The sequence below is a fragment of the Xyrauchen texanus genome, chromosome 20 (assembly GCF_025860055.1).
Source record: "Xyrauchen texanus isolate HMW12.3.18 chromosome 20, RBS_HiC_50CHRs, whole genome shotgun sequence".
NCBI lineage: Eukaryota > Metazoa > Chordata > Actinopteri > Cypriniformes > Catostomidae > Xyrauchen > Xyrauchen texanus.
Genome location: NC_068295.1, coordinates 24,951,376 through 24,973,589, shown reverse-complemented (window position 1 = coordinate 24,973,589; position 22,214 = coordinate 24,951,376). Strand labels below are relative to the sequence as shown.

Below are 22,214 nucleotides of genomic sequence, written 5' to 3'. Positions count from 1 at the left end.
CATTTTTCAAAATCACAGTTACTAGTACGCAAGCAATAGTACGAGAGAAACAGTCTATTTTATTTATATGAAGTTTTTTGCACCTGACCTGCATTCCAGCCTGCATCTTTATATAATCCTTATTAATCCTAATCTCATTTTCCTCCTCATCTGAGACCGTCAATCTTCGCATCTTATTATGTGGCTTGTTGAGCACGTTACCGCAGAGAAGTAGCGCATGTGGAGGTTTCACGGTATTCTCTGTGGCATCCATGCACAACTCGCCACGTGCCCCACCGAGAGCGAAAAACCACAATATGGTAACCACGAGGAGGTTAACACAATGTGACTCTACCCACCCTAGCAACCGGGCCAATTGATTGCTTAGGAAGCCAGACAGGAGTCATATGTTTTCTCTTTTAATCGTTTAATGTAATTTTAAGAGTGACTATCATTTAAGGACAGTGTACCTGTATGCGAAACCTCAAGGATTAATAGTGGTGTTTTCCTTATTGTGTGATGTGTTGTTCTGAAAAAAATCTTTATACAGAATGTAGACTGTCATCCGTGCAGCCTGACCGAAGCAAAGCGGGTGCGTTTACTTACTTGATTAACCGAAAGTGTTACATCAAGATGTAGACTGGAATGCAGCTGCAGAATTTCATATGAATAAAATAGTCTACTTCACTCTCAATGTTGCTGGCATGCCAGTGAGTACCCATCCACGTGCCAATGCTGGCAAGTGTGCCATAGGTTACCGACCCCTGCTCTAGAATAATATCTCTTGATCTATTTGTAACCCATTTCTTCACTCATCCTTTGTTGTCCTGACACTTCATTAAAGTCAGAGTGATCTTATATTCTGCGTATAATGTTGACATTCTGAAATACAGGGTTTCTGTTTTATTTCGTCATTGGGATAAAGCATTAACATTGAACAAACTGTGAATAGTCACTCAGAGGGACCTCAATAAGCCTCATTGAGTTATATTGCTCAAAGATAAGATTACATTCTGCCACAACCCCTGTGTAAATCCAATTTAACATTCAAGAAATGGGGCATCTCTCCATTCATATGCATACAGATTTATGTATCTTCTGTTATAGATTTGGACCTATAATTTATGACTTGTGGTGCACTGGGTGTTAACCCAGACAGATAGCTGCCTAAGCTGCCTAAAACTCACACGTATCTTGACTCAGTGAATAATAGCATAAGGGACTGTACAGGACATAGCTACATTGATTTGTGCCTAAAGGTAAAATGTACATCTGCAAATAAACTAACAGAAGAAAACACAGATCCATCTGATTTACCATCACTTCTTTATGATGAGTGATTAATAATTTACCGTAATCAATGAATACATACAGTAACTATTCTTCCATCTAAACATATTACAGAGTTTTAAACACATATTTTAAAAAATATATCTTATATATATATATATATATATGTTTTCCTCTTTCATCTCTAAAGAAAATCCACAAGAGAAATTCATTTCAAACTTAGTTTTTGAAAGCATAAATAAATTTGACTTAAGCAATAACAATTGCTGTTGTCTCACACACATACGCACGCACAAAATATATATTTTTTAAAACAGGTTAGCCGTTTTCACTGGTTGTCTTAGTTGGAGCATAGGGAGTTTGCTGCCATCTGGCTGATGAAACCTTTCATTCTACAACACATCACCAGGGAAGGACAGCCAAGAAAAATAGAACACATCCAAAATAACTCACTATCTAAAGAGGAAACACAGTGAAATTCTCTCTCCTCCTCCCCTTTCTGCATTCTTACTTTGTACTTTACTTTTTTCCATCCTATCTTCTAGTTTCTCTGTTCTTTGCAAATATTATTTTCCTCTTTTTACCCTAACAGGGTGTTGTTTTTGTAAATGTGTAAGACCCAGAGAGAGTGTGTGTATACAGTACCTTGTCAGTACAATTCATTAACAGATGTCTCACAACACCCCTTAGTCAACACTTCTAAATTGTCCTCTCTTCATATGACAGACAGTTTTAGAATATGTTGTCTTTCTATTCACAGTGTCTCTGTTGGAAAAATCAATTCAAAATGGTGAAGAAATGTTAATAATACCTATAATTTGTGTAATATAAAATAATTATTCCAAACAAGTCACTTATAAGGCTCTATATCAATAAGTATGCTGCCTAAGGAGGTAGCTGACTAAGTAGGCAGTAGAGGGAAGCTCACTAGATTTTGAGACAATATCTGTTCAAGAATGTGACATTAGCAACAATGGACATATTATCTCAGACTGAAAGATGCAATTCTTTATATCTAGAGTGACCTCTGCGAGGTGAGAGGGTTGTTTGATATGCTCAGACCACGCATGGCCAGTATTTACCTTGTGCCCAGCACGTTCACTAAAGCCTTTTTTGAGCACACATGCAGAAACTTTTAATGAGCTAGCAGGCATTTGTGCTGACCAGGTGATGCTGAAGATAATAAAAGCAACATCAGCCAACACAGATACAGTCTATATCTGGAGTTATTATTTATTCTGTGATATATTACAGGAGCTTCTGTATAAGTACTGTAGATTTTCTCTTTTTACATTTTCAAATAACCACTTAATGAAATGTGGCTACTCATGGCCTAGAATGGCCCGAGCAATTTACTCTTAAAAATAAATATTCAAATTAGAACCAAAAAAATTTTCATTTTACAAAGAACCTTTTATTTTCTAATTCTTCAGATGACCATCTATTTACTGTTTTTTTAAAGAAATAGGAAACAATGAAAATTATGTCATAATTTACACACCATCATGTAGTTTCAAATCTGTGTGACTTTCTTATGCAAAACACAAAAGAAGATGTTTAATAAATACCTTTTGATTTGGTAGAGGTGATACTGTACATATTTATGTGCAACATATGTTTTTATTCATGGTATATTTGTACAGCACATTTTTTATTGGTGTAGTTTGATCATGTGATCTATACTATTTACTATTTACTACACTTTTTTGTTGTTTTTTGGATTCTGCATCCTTTTATTTTTGTACATATATGTCTTGACTTGGATGACTTTTTGAAATGTAATATCTTGGGTCATCTTCTTAATACATTGGCAGTGGATAGTGCCTCAATTTAAAGATTAACAAAGGATTCAAAAGTATTAGAAAAAGAAGTTATTGTGATTTGTGCATCATAATCTAAGTCTTCTGAAGGCAAACAATAGGTTTTGTTAGGAGACAACTTGTAATATTAGAAATGTTTAAGAGAAAATGGAGTTCTGACCAAAACCTATTGTTATCGCATTATAGGGAAGTTAATTTTAATCAGCTTTTTCATTTTTGGGTGAACTATTCATTTTCTCAAGAAATTAGTAATCTTGAACCAAAGAACCAAAAAGCAAACTCAATACTATATGCTATATATCTATATATCTATATATCTATATATCATATATATATATATATATATATATATATATATATATATATATACATACACACACACACACACACACACACACAATATATTTATACGAAGAGGCTCCTAAAGTGCTGCCAAAAGGATGATAGAAGAACCTTTATTTTTAAAGGTGATCAGTACAATGAGACACTGTTGGAGACCAAAGAATATATGCAAATAATTTATTCACAGTCATATTTGAGTTGCTCTATTAAGAAATAAAAGTAGCAGCATACACACTTTAATATAATCCAAAATGTAATCCACGGGCAACAAGGAAATCCATCTTATTTCTGACAGGGAGTTGTCAGTGGAGGTGTGTCTGTCTACTGACAAAAAAAAAAGAAAAATGAAAGGGGAAACAAATGCCTCCCCATAGTAGTTGATTTAGACACAGTGAATATGTGTGCATGTGTTACTGGGGGTGGATAGAAGGACATAGTCAAGGGCATGTCTATGTGTGGTCCAAGATCATTGAAGGAGCATGGTGAGGAGGAAGATAGTGGCAAGTCCCTGCCCCAACCCCCAACTCCAGGGTTTGTTTGAATAGATGTCTACTTCTTCATTACAATGCTAAAGTCTTTAAAGATGTCCTCCCGGAGATAGAGCAATATCATCTTGTGATTGGCATCTCGTGAACCTTTAAGCAAACCCCTGGGCCCATATCAGCTCTTGCCGACTTAAATATTGTATGTCATGTTCTCTCCATCTGGAATTGGAGGACTAGATTTTGGTACTGGAACTGTTAAACTGTGCAGTTGTTATAAAATACCAATTATAAAATGAATAGTGCCAACTCTAAATTTTGATTGGTTGAGCGATCCTAAAATACTGATAAGCACACATCTTTGAACTACAAATATTTAATTTTAAAGTACCAAGTTGCTTCATTGCTTGGCAACAGTAAAAAAAAAAAAAAAAAAAAAAAACATACCTGCAGGCTAATGAATTGTGCATTCACAAGCTGTTGTATTTACAGTAAATATGAGATGACAACTGAAGAGTTATGGCAACTTTAGAACTGCTATAATGAAATGGCATATCAAATAGAATTATGTGTAACAAACAACACTTAACTTCATGGTTAGCCATCATGGTTCCTTTTACATGAAGGCACAAGTATGAGCTTTCATAAAATTATGAGTTTCAAAGACAATAGGTATGTGCCCGAAGCCAAATACCTTATTCGGAAAGGCATGAATAATGACTTCAAAACAAACAGCGAATTCATTCGAATAATGGAAAAAAATATTTGTTATTCTGGTAATCCATGAAGCACAAGGATAAAGCAATATTTTAAATAAACATATACAAATTTAAATGAAATTATGAACTTCATTCATAATTCATTACATTTATGTCTGTGAACTGAAGCCAATATTACTAAAGTGTTAACCTTATGAATGAAAATGTGTAGGCCGTGGTCTCGACTCGGTCTTGAATAATAATATAATTAAATAATAATAGCCTAATAATAAAACTAATAACTTATGTATTTAAATAAATACAGTACATTTAAATAGTAATATTTATATTGTATTACTAGGCATATACATGGCATATTTATTTATAGAAACTATAAATGTAATAGATATACATTTAAAATGGGTGTTTAATTTAGTTTTGACGCACTTTCAGTTTAAGCCCCACCCACATCAGGTTCTATCCGAACACAGATACAGATCATTTTGCCATTGCAACAGATACAGATACAGATAATTGCTTCTACTCTGTGGTGAATGCGTGTGAAGACTGATGCATACTGAATTGATGGCAAACTTGCCTCTCAAACTAAATCTTTTTAATTGTTTTTATCTATTTTTTTCATATTACTTGTCCATTCAGGGCTAGACATAACATTAGTCTGACAGTATTAATCTCTATTCTTATGTTGCATTGCACATAGCCTCAGAATGTACTGTATAATGCATCAATAATAGCATTACAAGGCTATAGGGTATACATTTAGAAGAAGAAATCATCCCACTTCTCCTGATATTTGACAAATAAGTGATACTGCAAAGTTCCACAAAGACTTTGTAAACCTCTTCATGATAAGACAGATAAATACTCTAGATAGTCTCATTAAATAGATTAATGTTTTGTCTCAGTTTCAACACAAGCCATCATCCCAGATCGCCTTCAGGGGACAATAAGGACAATTTGAGGCACATCCCCTGTGCACCTGTGAATAAAGCAATTTAATGTGAGTGTTTTTCTCAAGGACTACAAGAGAAGCATCACTATCCTTGTCCATCTTCCTGTCTCAGGGACAGAACTGATCTCATGTGAGATACTGAGTGCTGCACAAAATCAGCTTCAGTATAATATATGAGTTGTTTATGGTAAAAACCTGATTCTGTACGTTTACTCAAGTGGCCATGTATTTTATTCTGAGTATCCAGTAACAGAAGGAACAATTTTGGGTGTTAGAGTCCTTGGTTGTTTTTGAGGAAGGTTTTAGAAGGAGAAAATGTCCCTAAAGCCTTATAGCTTTTAACAAGCAACTTGAGAAGGTCTTTTTTGTGCTCCTTATGTGTGTGTTTGTGAATAGGGGAAGTAAATGGGCTTGAAACCCCACAGTCTGCACCTGCCTCACAGTCTGTTCTTCCTCACACTATGACAATCAAAGCACAGTCACCTTTATGCTCAATAGCCACATTGCTTTCTAAATTTTTCCTGATAGATCGGACTTCTTGGCACACATCCAATGATCTAATAAAGCACGACATTTGTTACGGATGAGAGAGCATCTCACCATGGATCATTCACAATGTTGTAGAGAGTTGTACACCAACAGATTATGTTTATGTATTCGGCTGTGGGTACTGACAGTTTTTAAAGACATTCTGGAGGGAATTCAATGATTTTGTTAGCATTCCCAAACTAAAAATTGCAAGGTTACCAATCACACCAAAACGTATGCATGTTTTTAGAAATGTATACTCACAATGTAACTGTTATGACCTCTATTGACACACAGGACGATGCTATTCATAAAACCCAGACTGCATCAAGGTATGTGAAAATAATGTGAATATATAGTAAATATTTAATGTGTATATACTAATGATAGTCAGTAAAAAACATATGCCTTGGTTGCTGTGTATTTTTCATGAGTTAAAAGCAGCTCTTACATTCATACAGAATGGATCATCTCATACCTTTTGTAATATTTAGACAAAATCATAGCAGAAAACAACACAAAATCATGTGTGGTGATGTTATGGTAGTCATGCACTCGCCGGTCACACATCAGACTCGCCGCTGTATGGTTGAGTTGTGAATAAAATATATTTAAATGTCCGCAAAAGTCAAATTTGGCAATATTTGTGCAGACCTCAGACCATACACCTTTCCTTGGACTTGGTATGGATCAAAAGTGTTTTTGAGGTTTTTCTTTATATCGTTTTATGGGTGTTTTTCCATCACAAATAAAGCGGCTGTGGGGAAAAGTGATGTCACTGAAGCAGGTCAATTCAAGTTCTTCCACATTTAACCTTCTCTACTCCTTGGCATCCAATCAAATTGGGGTATTTTGACTGTATGAGAGTTTGTAAAAGGCCATATCAATTGCTCTGAGATGTTACTCCGAGTGTGAAGTTTCAAATCCTACCACCTAAAACATAATTCAGATGTCACAGTCTGACAGGAAAATTATGGCAAAAGGCCATATCAATTGCTCTGAGATGTTACTCCGAGTGTGAAGTTTCAAATCCTACCACCTAAAACATAATTCAGATGTCACAGTCTGACAGGAAAATTATGGCATAGTCTCATAAATAAAAAATGAAATAACAGTTTTGAGCCTATGGTATCTATATTTGTCTTTGTGTAAGAGCATGGTTCTTATACTACTGCTGTAAACACATTCACAGATCCTCGAGAGAAACAAGCTTTTACCTTAGACTTCATCCTGTTTACTCCACTGCATTAAAGAGAAGCAAAAATAAATCGAATGCCATGCACACCTAAATCTGTAACAGAGCATACCTGAAGGGTAAATTTTTTCAACTCTTGGAAATTCTCAGGAAACATTATATATTCCACGGACATGATTTACAGGAGACATTAGAATGTGTGAAATCTCTGAGCATATGGCAAGAGCAATAAAATCATGAAATAAATGATCTTATCACAACTTTCCAGGGTTCCAGTGGGTGGGGAAAACCAGGAAATATCAGAAAAGTTTAGAATTGTGATTTCCAGCCCTGAAAAAGACATAGAAATTAATATAATCTTAAAAGGCCATGGAAAACCCATTGAAAATTTCTATAGTGAATATTTTTGTAGTTATGCATATGTTCTATATATTATCAGATAGCTGTGAATTATTTTTTTTTTTTGTCAATTACAAAATTATTTTCAATAATCGTTATCATGTACTTACAAACGACTAGAAAAGTCATGATAAAGTAATGGAAACTCATTGGTCAAATAGGTTGGGCCATACCCTTTACATCAACAATGTCTAAATACTTTGTAAATCAGGGTCTGATTTACATCCAGGGGCAGATTTATGATTTCTGAGTCTTCAAGCATCCGACCAAGCCGGTGCCCATTTCAAAAAATAATAAAAAAAAAAAAAACAATTTAATTAAAAAATTACATAAAAATTATTTTAAATCATAATTTTTAATTAATCCTATCACCCATCGTAGCCAAGTATATTCAAAATGTTTAATTAAATACAAATCTTTTTAAAGATAATTAATGCATGTTTTCCTGTTTTTCCACAATACAGTGATAAAAAAACAATATTTCCCTACATATATTTGTACCCCAATTTTTTTTCTTTTTTTTTGTGTGCAAACCCTACTACACCCAGTAACATTTTGGAATTCAGTTGTTATTTATTAATATTATAACCCAACAATTATTTATTCTGCCCTGCAAAAGCAAAAGACCTTAACTCACTAGAGTGTGAAACTGAGAAAAATGACTTTAAAGTTTCTGTTTTGTCCAGACAAAAGTATTATAGGTAGGACTCCCAAAATTTCACAACTAGTTGCTATACTGAAGAAATGTTTGTATGCAAAAAATCTTGAGCTCAAAATTGACCTTTGACCCTTGTTTGGCAGTTACTGTACTCTGCCTTTGTATCATGTGCCAAAAATCAGGAGTCATGCAAAGGCAAAAGGCCGTAACTGACATATAATCAATATTTACTTGCTGTTCACCATACTTACATCCATTATAAGAACACCTATCCAAGGTCTAATATCATGGTATTTGTTTTAAATTATATAGAAGACCTTTGATTGTTCCTATTTAGTGCTATAATGATCAGGATTGTTAGTGTAACACTAACACAGTTAAACAGTATAACAGATAAGTTACTTTGCAGTACAGTATGTACAGTATGAATAAATACAATAAATATTTTCACAATAAAGCTAATTTAATTATAATTGAATACAAAGGTATATGTATTTAAATGCAAGATATAGAGTAATAATTAATTAAACATTAGACCAATACATTAGAGATTAGAGACTGCTCATTCCAAGTTTTTTACTGCGTCCAAATAAGATCTTACTGAAAGCTAATTTTTTGAGATATCAACCTAAAATTTGGAACACAACTTGTCCATAGGTATATATGACAAAGCATTCTTGAAATACAACCATTTAAGTTTGGATAGTGATTTTCATGTCTATGCGAAAAAAGGGGGAGGGCTGACAGTTAAAGGGTTAAGGGCCACCAAACTGCTCAAGATGCTCAGTCAATGAACTCGACTTGGATTACTACTTTTAAATTCTGAGATAATATAGACAGAGTATACCGAAAAAAATTTGGAATTACTTTTACTGTTTAGGTTAGCCTACTTTGTACGGACGTTAGCGATAACTAGCTGTAAAATCTGACGTGAACACCTGCAAGAAGGAAATATGGCTCAAACACGTATGGATTGTTGTGGATACGGCAGATGACGTGCATTGCAATGGATTATATCTTCTATGGATTATATCGGATTGCATGGAAAGGTAGGATGCCTCTGTATTTAATATTTGGTTTTCAGCATCTGATGTGAGGCGAGTGTCAGCGTCAACGTTAGCGCTAATTTACGTGACACAGATTAAATTTAGCAAGCTCCGGGCTGTCACTGACATTGACAGATCTGAACCATCGCCCTATCACATCGCTATCACAGAGTAATAATACAAACAATCAGTCGGCAGTCTACACTTTATTTCAAAGATGTGTCGTGTGTATGTTACGCGGTTTGGTGACAATAAAAGAGCGGTAATCTTTGACAGTATGACAAAGCCAGAGTACAGTAACATCACAGCGGCACCGTAACATCTCTCTTGATGCCAGGCGAAACAAAGTCAGAACACCTTAACTCAACTTAAGCGTGCCGGAACAAAGGCTAAGAGCCGTAACAACTCTTACGGCGTTCTGCTGTGGTTTCTCGTATGGTTTTGGATGTTACGGTTGTCATAGCCCTTTAATTTCTTGTTAAAACAATCAAATTGACTCACAATATTTATTCACATGATAAAGGAGGTCTTGAATACCCCAAAAATGACATTAACTCATTTTTGACCAAACATGATGTTACAGCGTTTTGCCTTTTGTAGGGCAGTATTGTTGTCCAGTTTGTCGTTATAATATGATACAGTATTATTATTACTTTGAGGATTTGTTGTATACAATAATATGTTCCTGTCTCATTAACTTTACATTCACCTGGAGTTTATATTCTAATGCTGAGCATTGAATATATGTAAGCATTGTAACACACAAGGCACGGCGGCCCTTTAGCACACTAGAGCAGAAGGGAAAAAAACATTACCGTTTATCAAGTGCTAAAACTTTGCTTGATGGAGAACAATCTGGAATAATGTTAAACATTGCAACAGTCCCCTCTTTGCAAACTGAACTTGTTCAATGTTAAATCTTTGTGACACCTGCGCTAAAAAAAAAAACAGTTTAGACACAGTACAACGACTGAAACAGAACTTAGGTGTCTTCGAATGCATTTTTGAAACCTGAAGCTCTTTTTATCTTGACACAGTGTCTAAAAATGTGGCAGTCCTCCATGAGACACTGAAGAAACAGCGAGACGTGGTGCAGCATGTATGGACGTTCATCCAGTGCGTTTACACAGGAAAACAAAGGAAAAACAGCAGATGCAGGCAAAAACACGTTCGGTCCCTAACTCATCCTTTCGAGCGTATCTGTGAGTGAGAGCACGTGCGCGAAACAAGTTGGGGTGGCCTTTATATATCTTTTATTTTTTTCATAAATTACAAAACCGAACCCTACTTAAAAAACTCACCTGTCCCGACCCTGGCGGCTTCTAATGTGAACCACTCGACAACAACGTATTTGTGCATGTACCAAGAACATCATACCCCTCAAGCATTTTTTTCCCGAGCTTTCCTTCTGGGGCGGGTGCACCCCAGATGTGTTAACACATGCAATTAATTTAAAATGTTTAACACATACATTTTTCTTTAACACGATTAATGCATTGGCCAATTTAACATTAGATTTTGACATTTTATTCAGTTCTGTGTTTTCGCATCATTCTTATATTTTCCCCAAAGGACTTTTGTTTTGAGATTTTGAAGAGACTCTTAGTTTTAAGTTTTGTACCTTCCTTTGTTATGTCTGTCTTCCTGTCCATTGCCCTAATTGTATCCCAGGTGTTCCTCTTCTTCTTACTCCCTTGTCTCTTCCCTTCACAAAACCCTGACAGAATAGCCAACCTACATTATGGATCCAGCAGAACATATCCAGAAACTCTCCTGCAGCTGAGTACTGCTCCATTGTTTTAGAAACTGGCCGCATAATTGCACTGGCATGAGAGATCTCACTGGACCATGTTTTGGATGGTACTTAATGAAGCTGGTTCCTTTGGACTTTAATCGTGAGTCTCTTCAGTATCATCTGATGATTTATCACTGAAATCATAAGGGCTGACCTTCTGCTCTCAGTTTCGGTGCTTCTGCAGACCCCCTCAATGGAGGCAACTCTGCTCCTAGCTGCGGTGGTTCCGGAAACACTTTCAACGGAGGCCCCTCTGCTCCAAGCTCTGGTGGTCCCGGAGACTCCCTCAACGGAGGCCCCTCTGCTCTCTACTCCGGTGATCCCAGAGACCCCTTGACAGAGGCCCCTCTACTCTCTACTCCAGTGGTTCCGGAGACCCCCTTGACAGAGGCCCCTCTGCCCCTAGCTCTGGTGGTCCTGAAAAACCCCTCGACAAAGGCCCCTCTGCTCCTAGCTCCGGTGGTTCCGGAGACCATTTCAACAGAGGCCCCTCTACTCCTAGCTTTGGTGTTTCCCTTGAAGTAGGCCCTTCCACTTCCCGCACCTTCTCCTGTGGATCCGCCCGCTCCTCCCCCGAAGTTTCCTGCGGCTCCACCCATTCCTCCTCCTCTAGCTCTGCCTGCTTGTTTTGAAGAGACTCTTTTTATCTTAAGTTACTTATCTTATCTTTAAGTTTTTATCTTTCTCTTTTATATCTGTCGTCCTATCTTGCCCTAATTGTATCCCTGGTGTTCTTTGTCGTCTTGTTAACCCATGTGTATATATACCTTGTTGTTCTTTTTTCCTGTGTCGGTTCTTGTTTATATGTAGTGCATTATTTGACAGTGTACCGCTGTAGAATGTTGTTACCTTGTTTGTATTATTCCTTCATTGTTGTATCCCCTTCTTTTTTTTATAATTAAAGTTCTGCATTTGGATCCTTACTCTCTCATCTCTTCCATTCACGTGTGAGTTCTAAACACTGGTTAGAGTAGGGCGGAATCTTTGTGGTGTGTCCAGGGACATTATTACACTGACACACACACCACAAACACACACTGTAATTCCATATACAGTAAATACTTGAGGAATGGGGAAAGGACTTCTTAATGCTTTTTGTTGTACAAAACAAACCCAGAATGGACAGAAATCAAGTAAATTGCAACCTAGGGTGCAATTTCATTACCACAGAAGCACTTCCAGTCTTAACTATCACTAAAAAGCCAATTCATATGAAGTATCATTACGTGGGCAGTGCCCATGTGAAAGCAGAACAAGACTTCTGCAGCGCTTTTCATGTGGAGTTTAAAGCTGTGCTAGACAATGGCGTTGATGCCTGATGCAAATTATGAAGGCAGCTTCATGATTAGCAAAGTACTTTATCAAAGTGGATAGCCACAGTCTGCCAGCTGATAAATATTTTGGAGGATGACGGTTTAAGAGATTTAATCAACTGACAGCACTAGTTGCTTCGCATAATGAAGCCAAGTATGGATTTCTAACCACATATCAGGCCTAGTGCAAGGCTCCTATGTAAATAGTAACTATAACTGTATTTGCTTTGAGAAAAGAATGCAAACCATGAGTGTTTATTACATCTCTCTCTCTCTCTTTCTCTCTCTCTCTTTCTGTTTTCTTCCCTCCACTCCTCCTTCAATGCTGCCCTCGCCTATCTTCACTGGAGCAGTGGATCACTTGGGCATTGAGTTCATGGGTAAGAAAAAGAAAGATTTTTCTTATTGGCAAAGTGATGAATCATGCTTATAGAGTGTATGTGAGCAGAGTCGGCTGTGTATCTGCTTTGTGCAGCCGTGCCTCTTGTTTGATTGCATGTGTTTAAAAGTGAACGTTCTGTAATCTCTTTTGATTGTGCATTGTATGTGGGCTAAAATGCTGTTTTCTTTTCTTGACTTCTTAAAACAAATAGCTTCCATGTATAGCCCCCTGTGTCTTGAATGAGCTCATATTTGAACAGATGTAATATTCAAGTGATAAAGCTGCTTCATTCAGATTTGACTGGAGAAGAATCCATATGAACATGTAATGCTACATTTACCAAAGCTTAACAGCATAGACATGAGTTCACTTACATTCTGGCAATACATGTGCTGCAGGGGAGGGTCAGAAATGAAGGGCTTAAGGCAAGAATGCCACCAAAAGTCACTAAAATGCTTCAGGTATTTAAAATGTGGGGATAAAGAAATGCCCTTGTAGTTAATTCCCCAGTTCTTTTTATATTTGTTATCTAACCTTTGCTATATTTCACAAGATTGTAGTTTAGGCTTATCTACTTATGGGTTTATACCCCCATAGTGACCATTTAAATGAATTGATTTAGTTGAAGTATTTGACTTAAATGGATTACATGCTGTGTGTTACATGATAGAAAACAGTAAACATTACCCCTGAAAATCAGTTGCCCACCTATTATATTGTCCATTAATAAAAATATTGATTTCTGACATTGCTGCATTGTCATTAAATAAAACAATTCTTATGTGAATTATCAAATAACTAGCATGTGCACCCTGTACACAGTGTGTGGTCAGTGTTATTAATGGAAAGCAAATCTTAATTATAAAGTTGAGGTGTCAGCACAGTGCCTCCTACTGCTTTTCCTTTAATCTCAAACTACTCTTCCCTCTCCTCCAATCACTTGACTACATTCCACTGCAGCATCCTTATGCTGTTTGGTCTCCTTAGAAACGGCAATGGAATGTTGAGAGGACATCAGAACTCGACAAAGTCTCATCTCCAGAGCTGATATTTTGATAATAAATATATTTGTTTGACAGGGATATTTATTATTAAATATATTTATTAATATTTATTTTACATGCACCTGTTACCAGGCAAAATCATATTTCTTGTCAAGAAAATACATTTTAGATATTTTTTTTCTCTTTCTCTCTCTCTCTATTAAAACCTTTGATATTAGGGCAAAAATATTTTTCTTGATCAGAATTTTGTTTTTCTGTAAAAATATCTATAGATCCTTAAAACAAGATCAATTTGCTTTAACTTGTTTTAGAACATATTTAGGAGTTTTTTCAGATAATGTATTTTTAACATGTGCATTTGTCTTACTGTACTGGCAGAATGTTTAGTTAAAACAATGAAATAATCTGCCAGTGCTGAAGAAGTAATTCAAAATATTTAGATTATGTTACTGACCTTGAGTAATCTAACCGAATGCATTACAAAGGACATTTTACAGCATGTATTCTGTAATCTGTTGTGACGAGTCAGGCAAAGAATGAGGATCTAAGTGCAGTTTTAGTGAAACAAAAGATAAACAAGATAACTTAGAATATAATAAAATGCAGGAAACCAAATAAAACAGAACATGACAACACATTACTACTAACTAACTAACTAACCGGGGGAAACAAGGGATTAAATATACAAGGGAACAAACAAGGGAAGGAGGAACACCTGTAGAAACAATCAGGGGAAAACCAATAATAAAATGAAACTACAAGGGACTACAAAAACAGGAAACAGGAACTAAACAAGAATTTCAACATAAAAGCACAAAAAAAAAAGACAACAGGGAATATGTGACATCTGTGGAATACATTTTAAAAGTAACCCTCCCAACCCATGCAACATGATCACATGGAAAGTCTCCATGTTGCTTCTGAATGTTCCATCTTGGACATTTTTTTATCAGTTTAATTATTTTTTACACCTTCTCCTGTGACGTGACTGGAAGTGCTTGCATCAGCATCGCGGGAGACCTGGGTTCATATCCCATGTTGAAACTTGGAAGTAGTCACGTTCGCATAATGACTGATGACAGTGATTCAGAGGTTCCATTTTCCCTTTAATAAAAAAGAAATTCTCCACTAACAGGGTAAAGTCAATAATATGCATTCCTCTTCACTGTATTACATCCTTTACAGCAAAAAACATCTCGCTTTACAATTTTCTTTTGGCGCACTTCTGTGGGCATTTCACCTTAACACTTCCCACTTTGGCCACTGGGGGCACTTCTCAAAATTTCGGCAACCACAGACCAAGTTTAGCTCAAGAAAATTCAACCTACTGTTTCTGAATTCACTGAAAGATCATTCTGCAAAATGTTCTGTCAATTTTTACAGTCACAGCAGGTTAGAACATAAACCCAAAATTCTCGTGATAGTCCCCCTCAAAAATGTAAATGTTTTTCCAAAATCCACCTGACTTTCATTCTTCTGTGGAATACAAAAAGAGATGTTAGGCGAAATGTGAGGGACTGAGAGCCTCAGTCATGTTCACTTTAATTGTATGGAGAAAAAAAATAAAAGCTGGGTCTATTCCACTCACTTCATGTGATTCACGGGAGATATCAAGTTATATGGGTTTGGAAAGATATGAGGGTGAGTAAATGACAATTTAATAATTGTAATTGTAAAAGTAATTGACCATACCCCCTGCTGCGACATACCCCCACCGCCTGACTCAGACCAGGGAGCCATCCGGCCTGCCTACCACTCCCCCTTCTCCCCCCCATTTCTGGAGAGGAAGTCAGCGGCAGCCATCTGCACCCCAGGTCTGTGGACCACCTTGAACTTAAAAGGCTGGAGAGCCAGACACCACCGGGTGATCCGGGCGTTAGTATTCTTCATGCGGTGAAGCCATTGGAGTGAGGCGTGATCCGAGTAGAGGGTGAAGGCCCTCCCCAGCAGGTAGTATCGGTGAGTGAGGACTGCCCACTTGATGGCCAGACACTCCTTTTCCACGGTGCTGTCCGTCTGTAATAGGAAAGGGAGAGAGAAATTAGGTGCATGTAAAAGCAGCCCCCAACAAAGTGGGGGCTCTCTCCCCCACTGCCCGTGGCGTGGGTGTTTTATCCACTCTCCCCGTGCTCACTGAAATTAGAGACAGGTGTTAGACATAATTTGGCTCAGGTGTAAGTGTCCTTACCGCTTCCCTCACTCCGGACGGGCACTTGACCACACCCCCCACTGCCACATACGTCAATGACAATTACAGTTAATACTAGTCATGATGTTGTGTGTCAGTAGAGCCATATGATTAAATACACCTATTAACAGAACCTACATCCAATTAATCCCAATGAACACCATATTTTCCAGGAGTATAAAGAGCATGTCACAGAGTTGTATACCTAGATGTACAGTCTACTTGAAATTAATATAGTTAATATGTTTTTGATTGCAGCGGTACAGTCAAAGGTTTTTTTCTTCATAGTCAATGTAATATATGCTTATATTTTGTGTTTGATTGGTTGGTGTTGATAATTTACTGCATCTTTACTTTCTCCTTACTTTAAATTAGCTGAAAACAGCAGCTGCAGGGAGCATTTTATCTTCATTTTAAACTAATCGTATATAAGTAATCTCAGCTATTTCAGTCTGAATCCTCCTATTACCAGTCATAAAAACTTTAAAATTTGCCACATTAAGTAAAGTATTATATCGTTACTAGTCAGTAGGTATCTGATCCTGGATCCTCTCAGTTGTTAAGGGCAACCAGCTGCAGTAACATAAATCAATGCCTATGCATACATCCCATTAACACTCGCTACCAGCGTCTTATGAATAGGCTGTCTTCATTTTGCCAACCCACTTATGCCTAGACTTAACACATGCTTGAACAAAAATACCAAACCTTGTTGGCCATGCCCACTGACTTTGAATATAAGACATATTGCATAGCACTGTCCTTAAGACGTAACGGTCCTAAAATAGAGCCTACCTTACTGTCTTATGGCCTGAACCAAGCACTTCAGGTATTATAACATTTAAATTCATGAAAAATTTTACATTTTACTACTCAATTGTTATTATATTAAATGTGTGTATTGTGATATATAGTGATTAAAAAAAAATTCTAATCCATTGTTAAAGACAAAAGAAGAACTTGATAGCTTTTACATCAGAGATAGGAATCTGGCTGGTACATTTAGAGGGATAATTACTTTGAAAAGAAGAGGGGGTTCTCTGTTTGGCCCCCACCAAGGAAGAGTGATCTGGCTCCAGAGAGGAGGTTCAGTTACCTTGAGCACAATCAGAGCTCTTTGAGAGGAGAAAACTACCCCAAACCAGCTTTATATGGCCTATTTCTAACAATGGTCTCAAATCCATAGATTCATATACAGTAAATACATAATGTATGGTTCAATGCCAGAAGAGAACCCAGTTTTGTAAAGAAAACATACATAAGATGTACATTATACTGGTTGAATTCCAGTCGAACGTGATCATTGCTCATGACTCATGGCTATTTACATTGTTTGAATCTCCAATCCATTCATATGCATTATTAGAAACAACAGTCATGTCATTGACAAGGTAAAGACATGTGTTTGAAATGTTAAACTTATTTTTAACTAATTAAATATTTTCAAGCTTTTTGTAAATAAATATTTTACATTTACAATTTTTCCATGGACCCCCTAGCATCTTTTCGTAGCCATCAGTGCGCATCAGCAGACAGGGATTACGTTTTTCAATCTGCCTTTAGAAAAAAGAAGAATATTGTGAATGCTGAGACATGATCAGAGCTTGCTTTATCTCACACAGTGGTGGGACTTAGCTTGTTTAAGCTTTCACTTTCGCATTTGTTTTGAATGCAATGGTTTTTATAGCTGCCATGTGCACACTCAAAGCTCAGAATAATACCTGTGAAGAAAGTGTAATTTCCTCTGAGCAGCAAAGGAAGATTGGACTACACTTATTAAAGAGGGAACAGATATTCCTGCAGGCCTTTGGAGACCACATACAGAGCCCTTTTAGTGAGGATGAGAGAAATTGGAGAAGAAATAAATGAAAGTATTCCTTGAAATTTTTGAAAAATTAAAAAAAAGTAAATGATATTTATTGTAGATATTTTACCTTTCTAAAGTAAAATGATTGCTAAAGTCAAAACGTATTAGTTTATGAATAACCACATCGTACCACTGACATGTGATTTTTTTTTTCATCACACACATTTTGGTATGATTAACAGGCTTTTATTTCCATATAATTTCTGTTTAATTATATTAAAATTGTACAATGTATGCATTCATTTTACACAATGCATAGATATATGATCTATAGGCGGGCAATTTTTTAGGTGAATTATTTTTTATTATAGCGAACCCATTCAATGGTTAAGAATAGATAACTACAGTGTATATGTCTTTGTAGTTATAAAATTACGAGAATACATTTCCAAAAATCTACTGTGCCATTTGTGACAGGTCCTAGAATTATATGGATTTGTGCCCAACAAGAAATTTAAAGGGATTATGACATGCCTTTTTTTGTGTAGTTGCATTTTCCATCTGTGGCTGCCTGAATCAAAGGGAGGCAAGTTTACAATTATTCACAGAGGGGTTTCATATAGTCCTGCACTGGTTACCATATGATTGAGATAAATTGCCTGTTGCTCCCAAATCATTGGTGCAATTATCATAATTAGAGAGTTAAGTTTATTGATCGTATTTACCACAATTGCATATTTAAGGAGTTTGACAAACGAATCCCTTTTCACAACTAAGTGATGGAATTGCATAGATATCCAAATACAACAGCAGATAACCCAGCTGTATTTTAAGTGGCAATAGTGACAATGTATCTACACTTATGTGCATTTAAATATATATACGTTTGGATTGATTCTGAAATGTAATGTATTAACCCTTTAATATTTGGATGACTTTAGAGATATAAAAAAGTTTACAAATCTTTTAAGGTATTGCCGGATCCTTTACAAGAGTACCACTGACGTAAATAAATTCAATATGACACAATGGACATGGACATGGACATGGACACAATCCCATAGTGGGAATTTTTAACAAACGACGTAGACACAGTTCACTTTTTCAACCTCAAAGCTTATAATAGGCATTCATTTTCATTTAAAAAACATAGTACAGTAATATTATTTGAGGATTTATACTCTCAATACAACACCAGTATCGGATGTAAATGTTAAGTATCGATATTTCAGTCTCCATACAATCAATGTAAAATGTGTTCTAACATATTATACTTGTCAGGCGCAAACAAAGGACAGCAGTTGCCCAAGCAACCAGTATTTGCTTGTATGTTCTTTGCACCATGTATACTGTACAATGTAAATTATTCACTTTTATGAGGAAATACATTTTGGCATGTCAGACTCAGAGAGGATTGATTATATCTTTGAAAGTTCGGGGAATAATAGCAGGCTCAGAATGAAAGAACAAAGAAATTAACATAACCCATCTGTTATAACCTCCCCATCACTCTCTCCTCTTTGAGAGATGATACCTGGAAGAGAAATGATATGTGAAATGATACCTGAAAGAGAATGAGGTAATGTGTTGGAGTGGCTCAGAATGTAAAGAGTGGATGATTTAATACATCCCACCTCTCTCTCTCTCTCTTTTTCTGTGTCCCAGGGTTTTCAGTCACTTAATTATGGTGAGGGTGGACATATAATGGCACATATATAATTGGATAATAAGTCAATTTGTAAAACATAAAAAGCATGATGAATAACAAGTAATGAAATCAAGAGAGAAAATCAGATGACCAGTTTCACAAGGTTTTGCACTCTCATTCATGATCTTTTATGTGAGTTAATGGTTTGATTTGAATCTATGGATAATCTATTGGATCTATATTGCTTTGGGTGACCATGAAGTCTTTGCCATATTATTCTGAAGTAGGAGGTTGTTAACATTACTTTAAATCTGACCTTGTGATGCTTGTGTGTTGGTTTTTATTTATTTTCATGCTCAAATCATGTAGACCATGCATTCATTATACTCGTTCCAATATGAAGTTTGTGGCACCCTCTTGTAAAGTCTAAGTATAATCTGATTGATTGCCTATTAAAAGTTGTGAAAGGAGGCATGATTTACTCTTTCATATGAAAATTGACAGCTGCTATATTTCACTCTTAATAGTGTCCATTTAGGCTTAACACTTGTCCTGTGCTATCCATTGCCAAGAAAAGCTTCTATTACTTTACTTTTTTCAGAAAAACAGTAAAATGACTTGTTTTCCATCTGTGTTGTTAAGATAACAATGTTTCCTGGAAGTTACACAGAAATAGTTTCATATTGCAAACTAGCATTTTGGAAAGTTAAGCATGCACTTGAGCAACAAGCCATGTTTTATTCTCTTATTCTTAGTTTACTCTGTTTCAACAGCAAATATTTATCTGTACATTGCATTCATTGCCAATGTTCCTCTGTATATATTTTTAAATATGTGCTATGATCATATTTTTTTATAACAGAGAATATTTGCTCATGTCTTTTATTTAATTTTCTATCCATCCTTTGTTTTTCTCCATCCCAACAGAGAGCAAGGAGGTGCACACAAGACAAGTGATGTCTATCACATGTATTGCCATGGGGATCAGCTTTCTAGGCACCCTCTGTATGGCTCTCTACTGTCGGAACAAGTAAGTGGACCTCAAAGCTTGAGCTTTTCCCCTGGGCATATCATTTGAATAAAGGGGCATACTATAAAAAGCTAGAGGAAAGAGCTAATGCTATGGAAACCCAAAAACACAATGACTGGAGGAGGGGACATAATTCCTTTCGGTAATGCTTTAGAATACTGTTTCATACTTAATAGGTAACTATGCAGGTATTAATGCAGGACAAATGAGTATTACTACATTAACACTTCAGTCACTACTATTAACTAATATAGAAACACAATTAACTAATCAGTAAGTAATATTGATCTGGTAGTTCACTGTTAGCTAATCAATATTTACAGAATTTGATTTGCCTTATTGTGAACTAATAACTATTATTTGGGGTATCCTTTATAATCATTAATAAAGAACTTGTGCATGTTACATAGTACATAATGAGTTCTACTCAATAATGACTTAGAATAGAAAAGTGAAAATCTTGGTTAACACTTAATAATGAGTCAAATATTACCACATCCATATGAAGGAATTACAAATGATGTGGAATAATATTCTAAAGTGAAAATCATGATAATGCATTACTAATGAATGAGATCTCATTGTGTCCTTCCTTATGATTTAATAGTTTTCTTGAACAGTATTATTTATAAAAATTCATAATAACTCACTATTAATTAATGAGATCTTATTGTGTCCTTCCTTATGAGTTAATGGTTATCTTGAACAGTATTATAAAGTGAAAATCATGGTAACTCATTATTAATTAATGAGATCTTATTGTGTCCTTCCTTATGAGATACTGGTTATCTTGAACAGTATCATAAAGTGCAAATCATGGTAACTAATTATTAATTAATGAGATCTTATTGTGTTCTTCCTTATGAGATACTGGTTATCTTGAACAGTATTATAAAGTGAAAACACATTATAAACTATTAATAGTAATTGAGGTCATACTATTCAATTAATAGTGAATACTCAAGTATTTGGTTCTGCGTTTTATTAATGTGTATATATTAATGAATAAGTAATGTATGATAATCAAAACTGATGGTGCTGGTGTGTTTGGCTAGCCATTTGCAACTTACCCGGGTGTTATCGTTTTGTTTTTATATCTGATTATCCAAAATGCCTCAACTCTCCTGGTTTATGATGATGAAGTACTTTTTATTATCAGAAATTCTGTTGAAGAAATTATCAAGCAGGACCTGAGTGAACCAAGTACTTGTCTTCCTCCATTTTTGTATTCTATACCAATAAACCTGCGCCAGCTATCGTGCGTTCTTCCCAGGAGGAAACGATGCCAAAGACATGGAAAGCGAGAAGGCCTTTCCACTAGATGGAAGTCATACCTGCCATCCCTTGCTGTGTCTCACCCTTACCCTTTTGTCCACCGATATGAGCTGGATCAGGATCGCTACATTTCTTGCCACTGTCACTACACCGGTGGATTTGGCCTTTCCTACTGGAGTTTGTATCTGACCTTCCTCAATTCTATTTGCCTCGTCTTCGCACAGGTGGAGTGGAATCACAGAACCTACGTCCACTGTGTCGTGCATCACAGTCGGTTTGTGATTTGATCTTGATCAAGATGGCTCTGGTTAATTCAAGATTGTTAGTAAATAAGATATTCATATTGAAAGATTTCTTCACTT

At 36.0% G+C, this 22,214-nt stretch overlaps 1 protein-coding gene across 2 annotated transcripts in view; it reads left to right on the top strand.

The window, feature by feature from the left end:
• LOC127660383 (pro-neuregulin-3, membrane-bound isoform) overlaps positions 1 to 22,214 on the top strand; it is a 486,917-nt gene that overhangs the window by 428,872 nt on the left and 35,831 nt on the right. For both annotated transcript variants that reach the window (XM_052150536.1, XM_052150535.1), the window contains exons 4-5: positions 12,872 to 12,898; positions 20,475 to 20,577. In XM_052150536.1, coding sequence (XP_052006496.1) covers positions 12,872 to 12,898; positions 20,475 to 20,577 — 130 coding nt within the window. The remainder of the gene's footprint in view (positions 1 to 12,871; positions 12,899 to 20,474; positions 20,578 to 22,214) is intronic.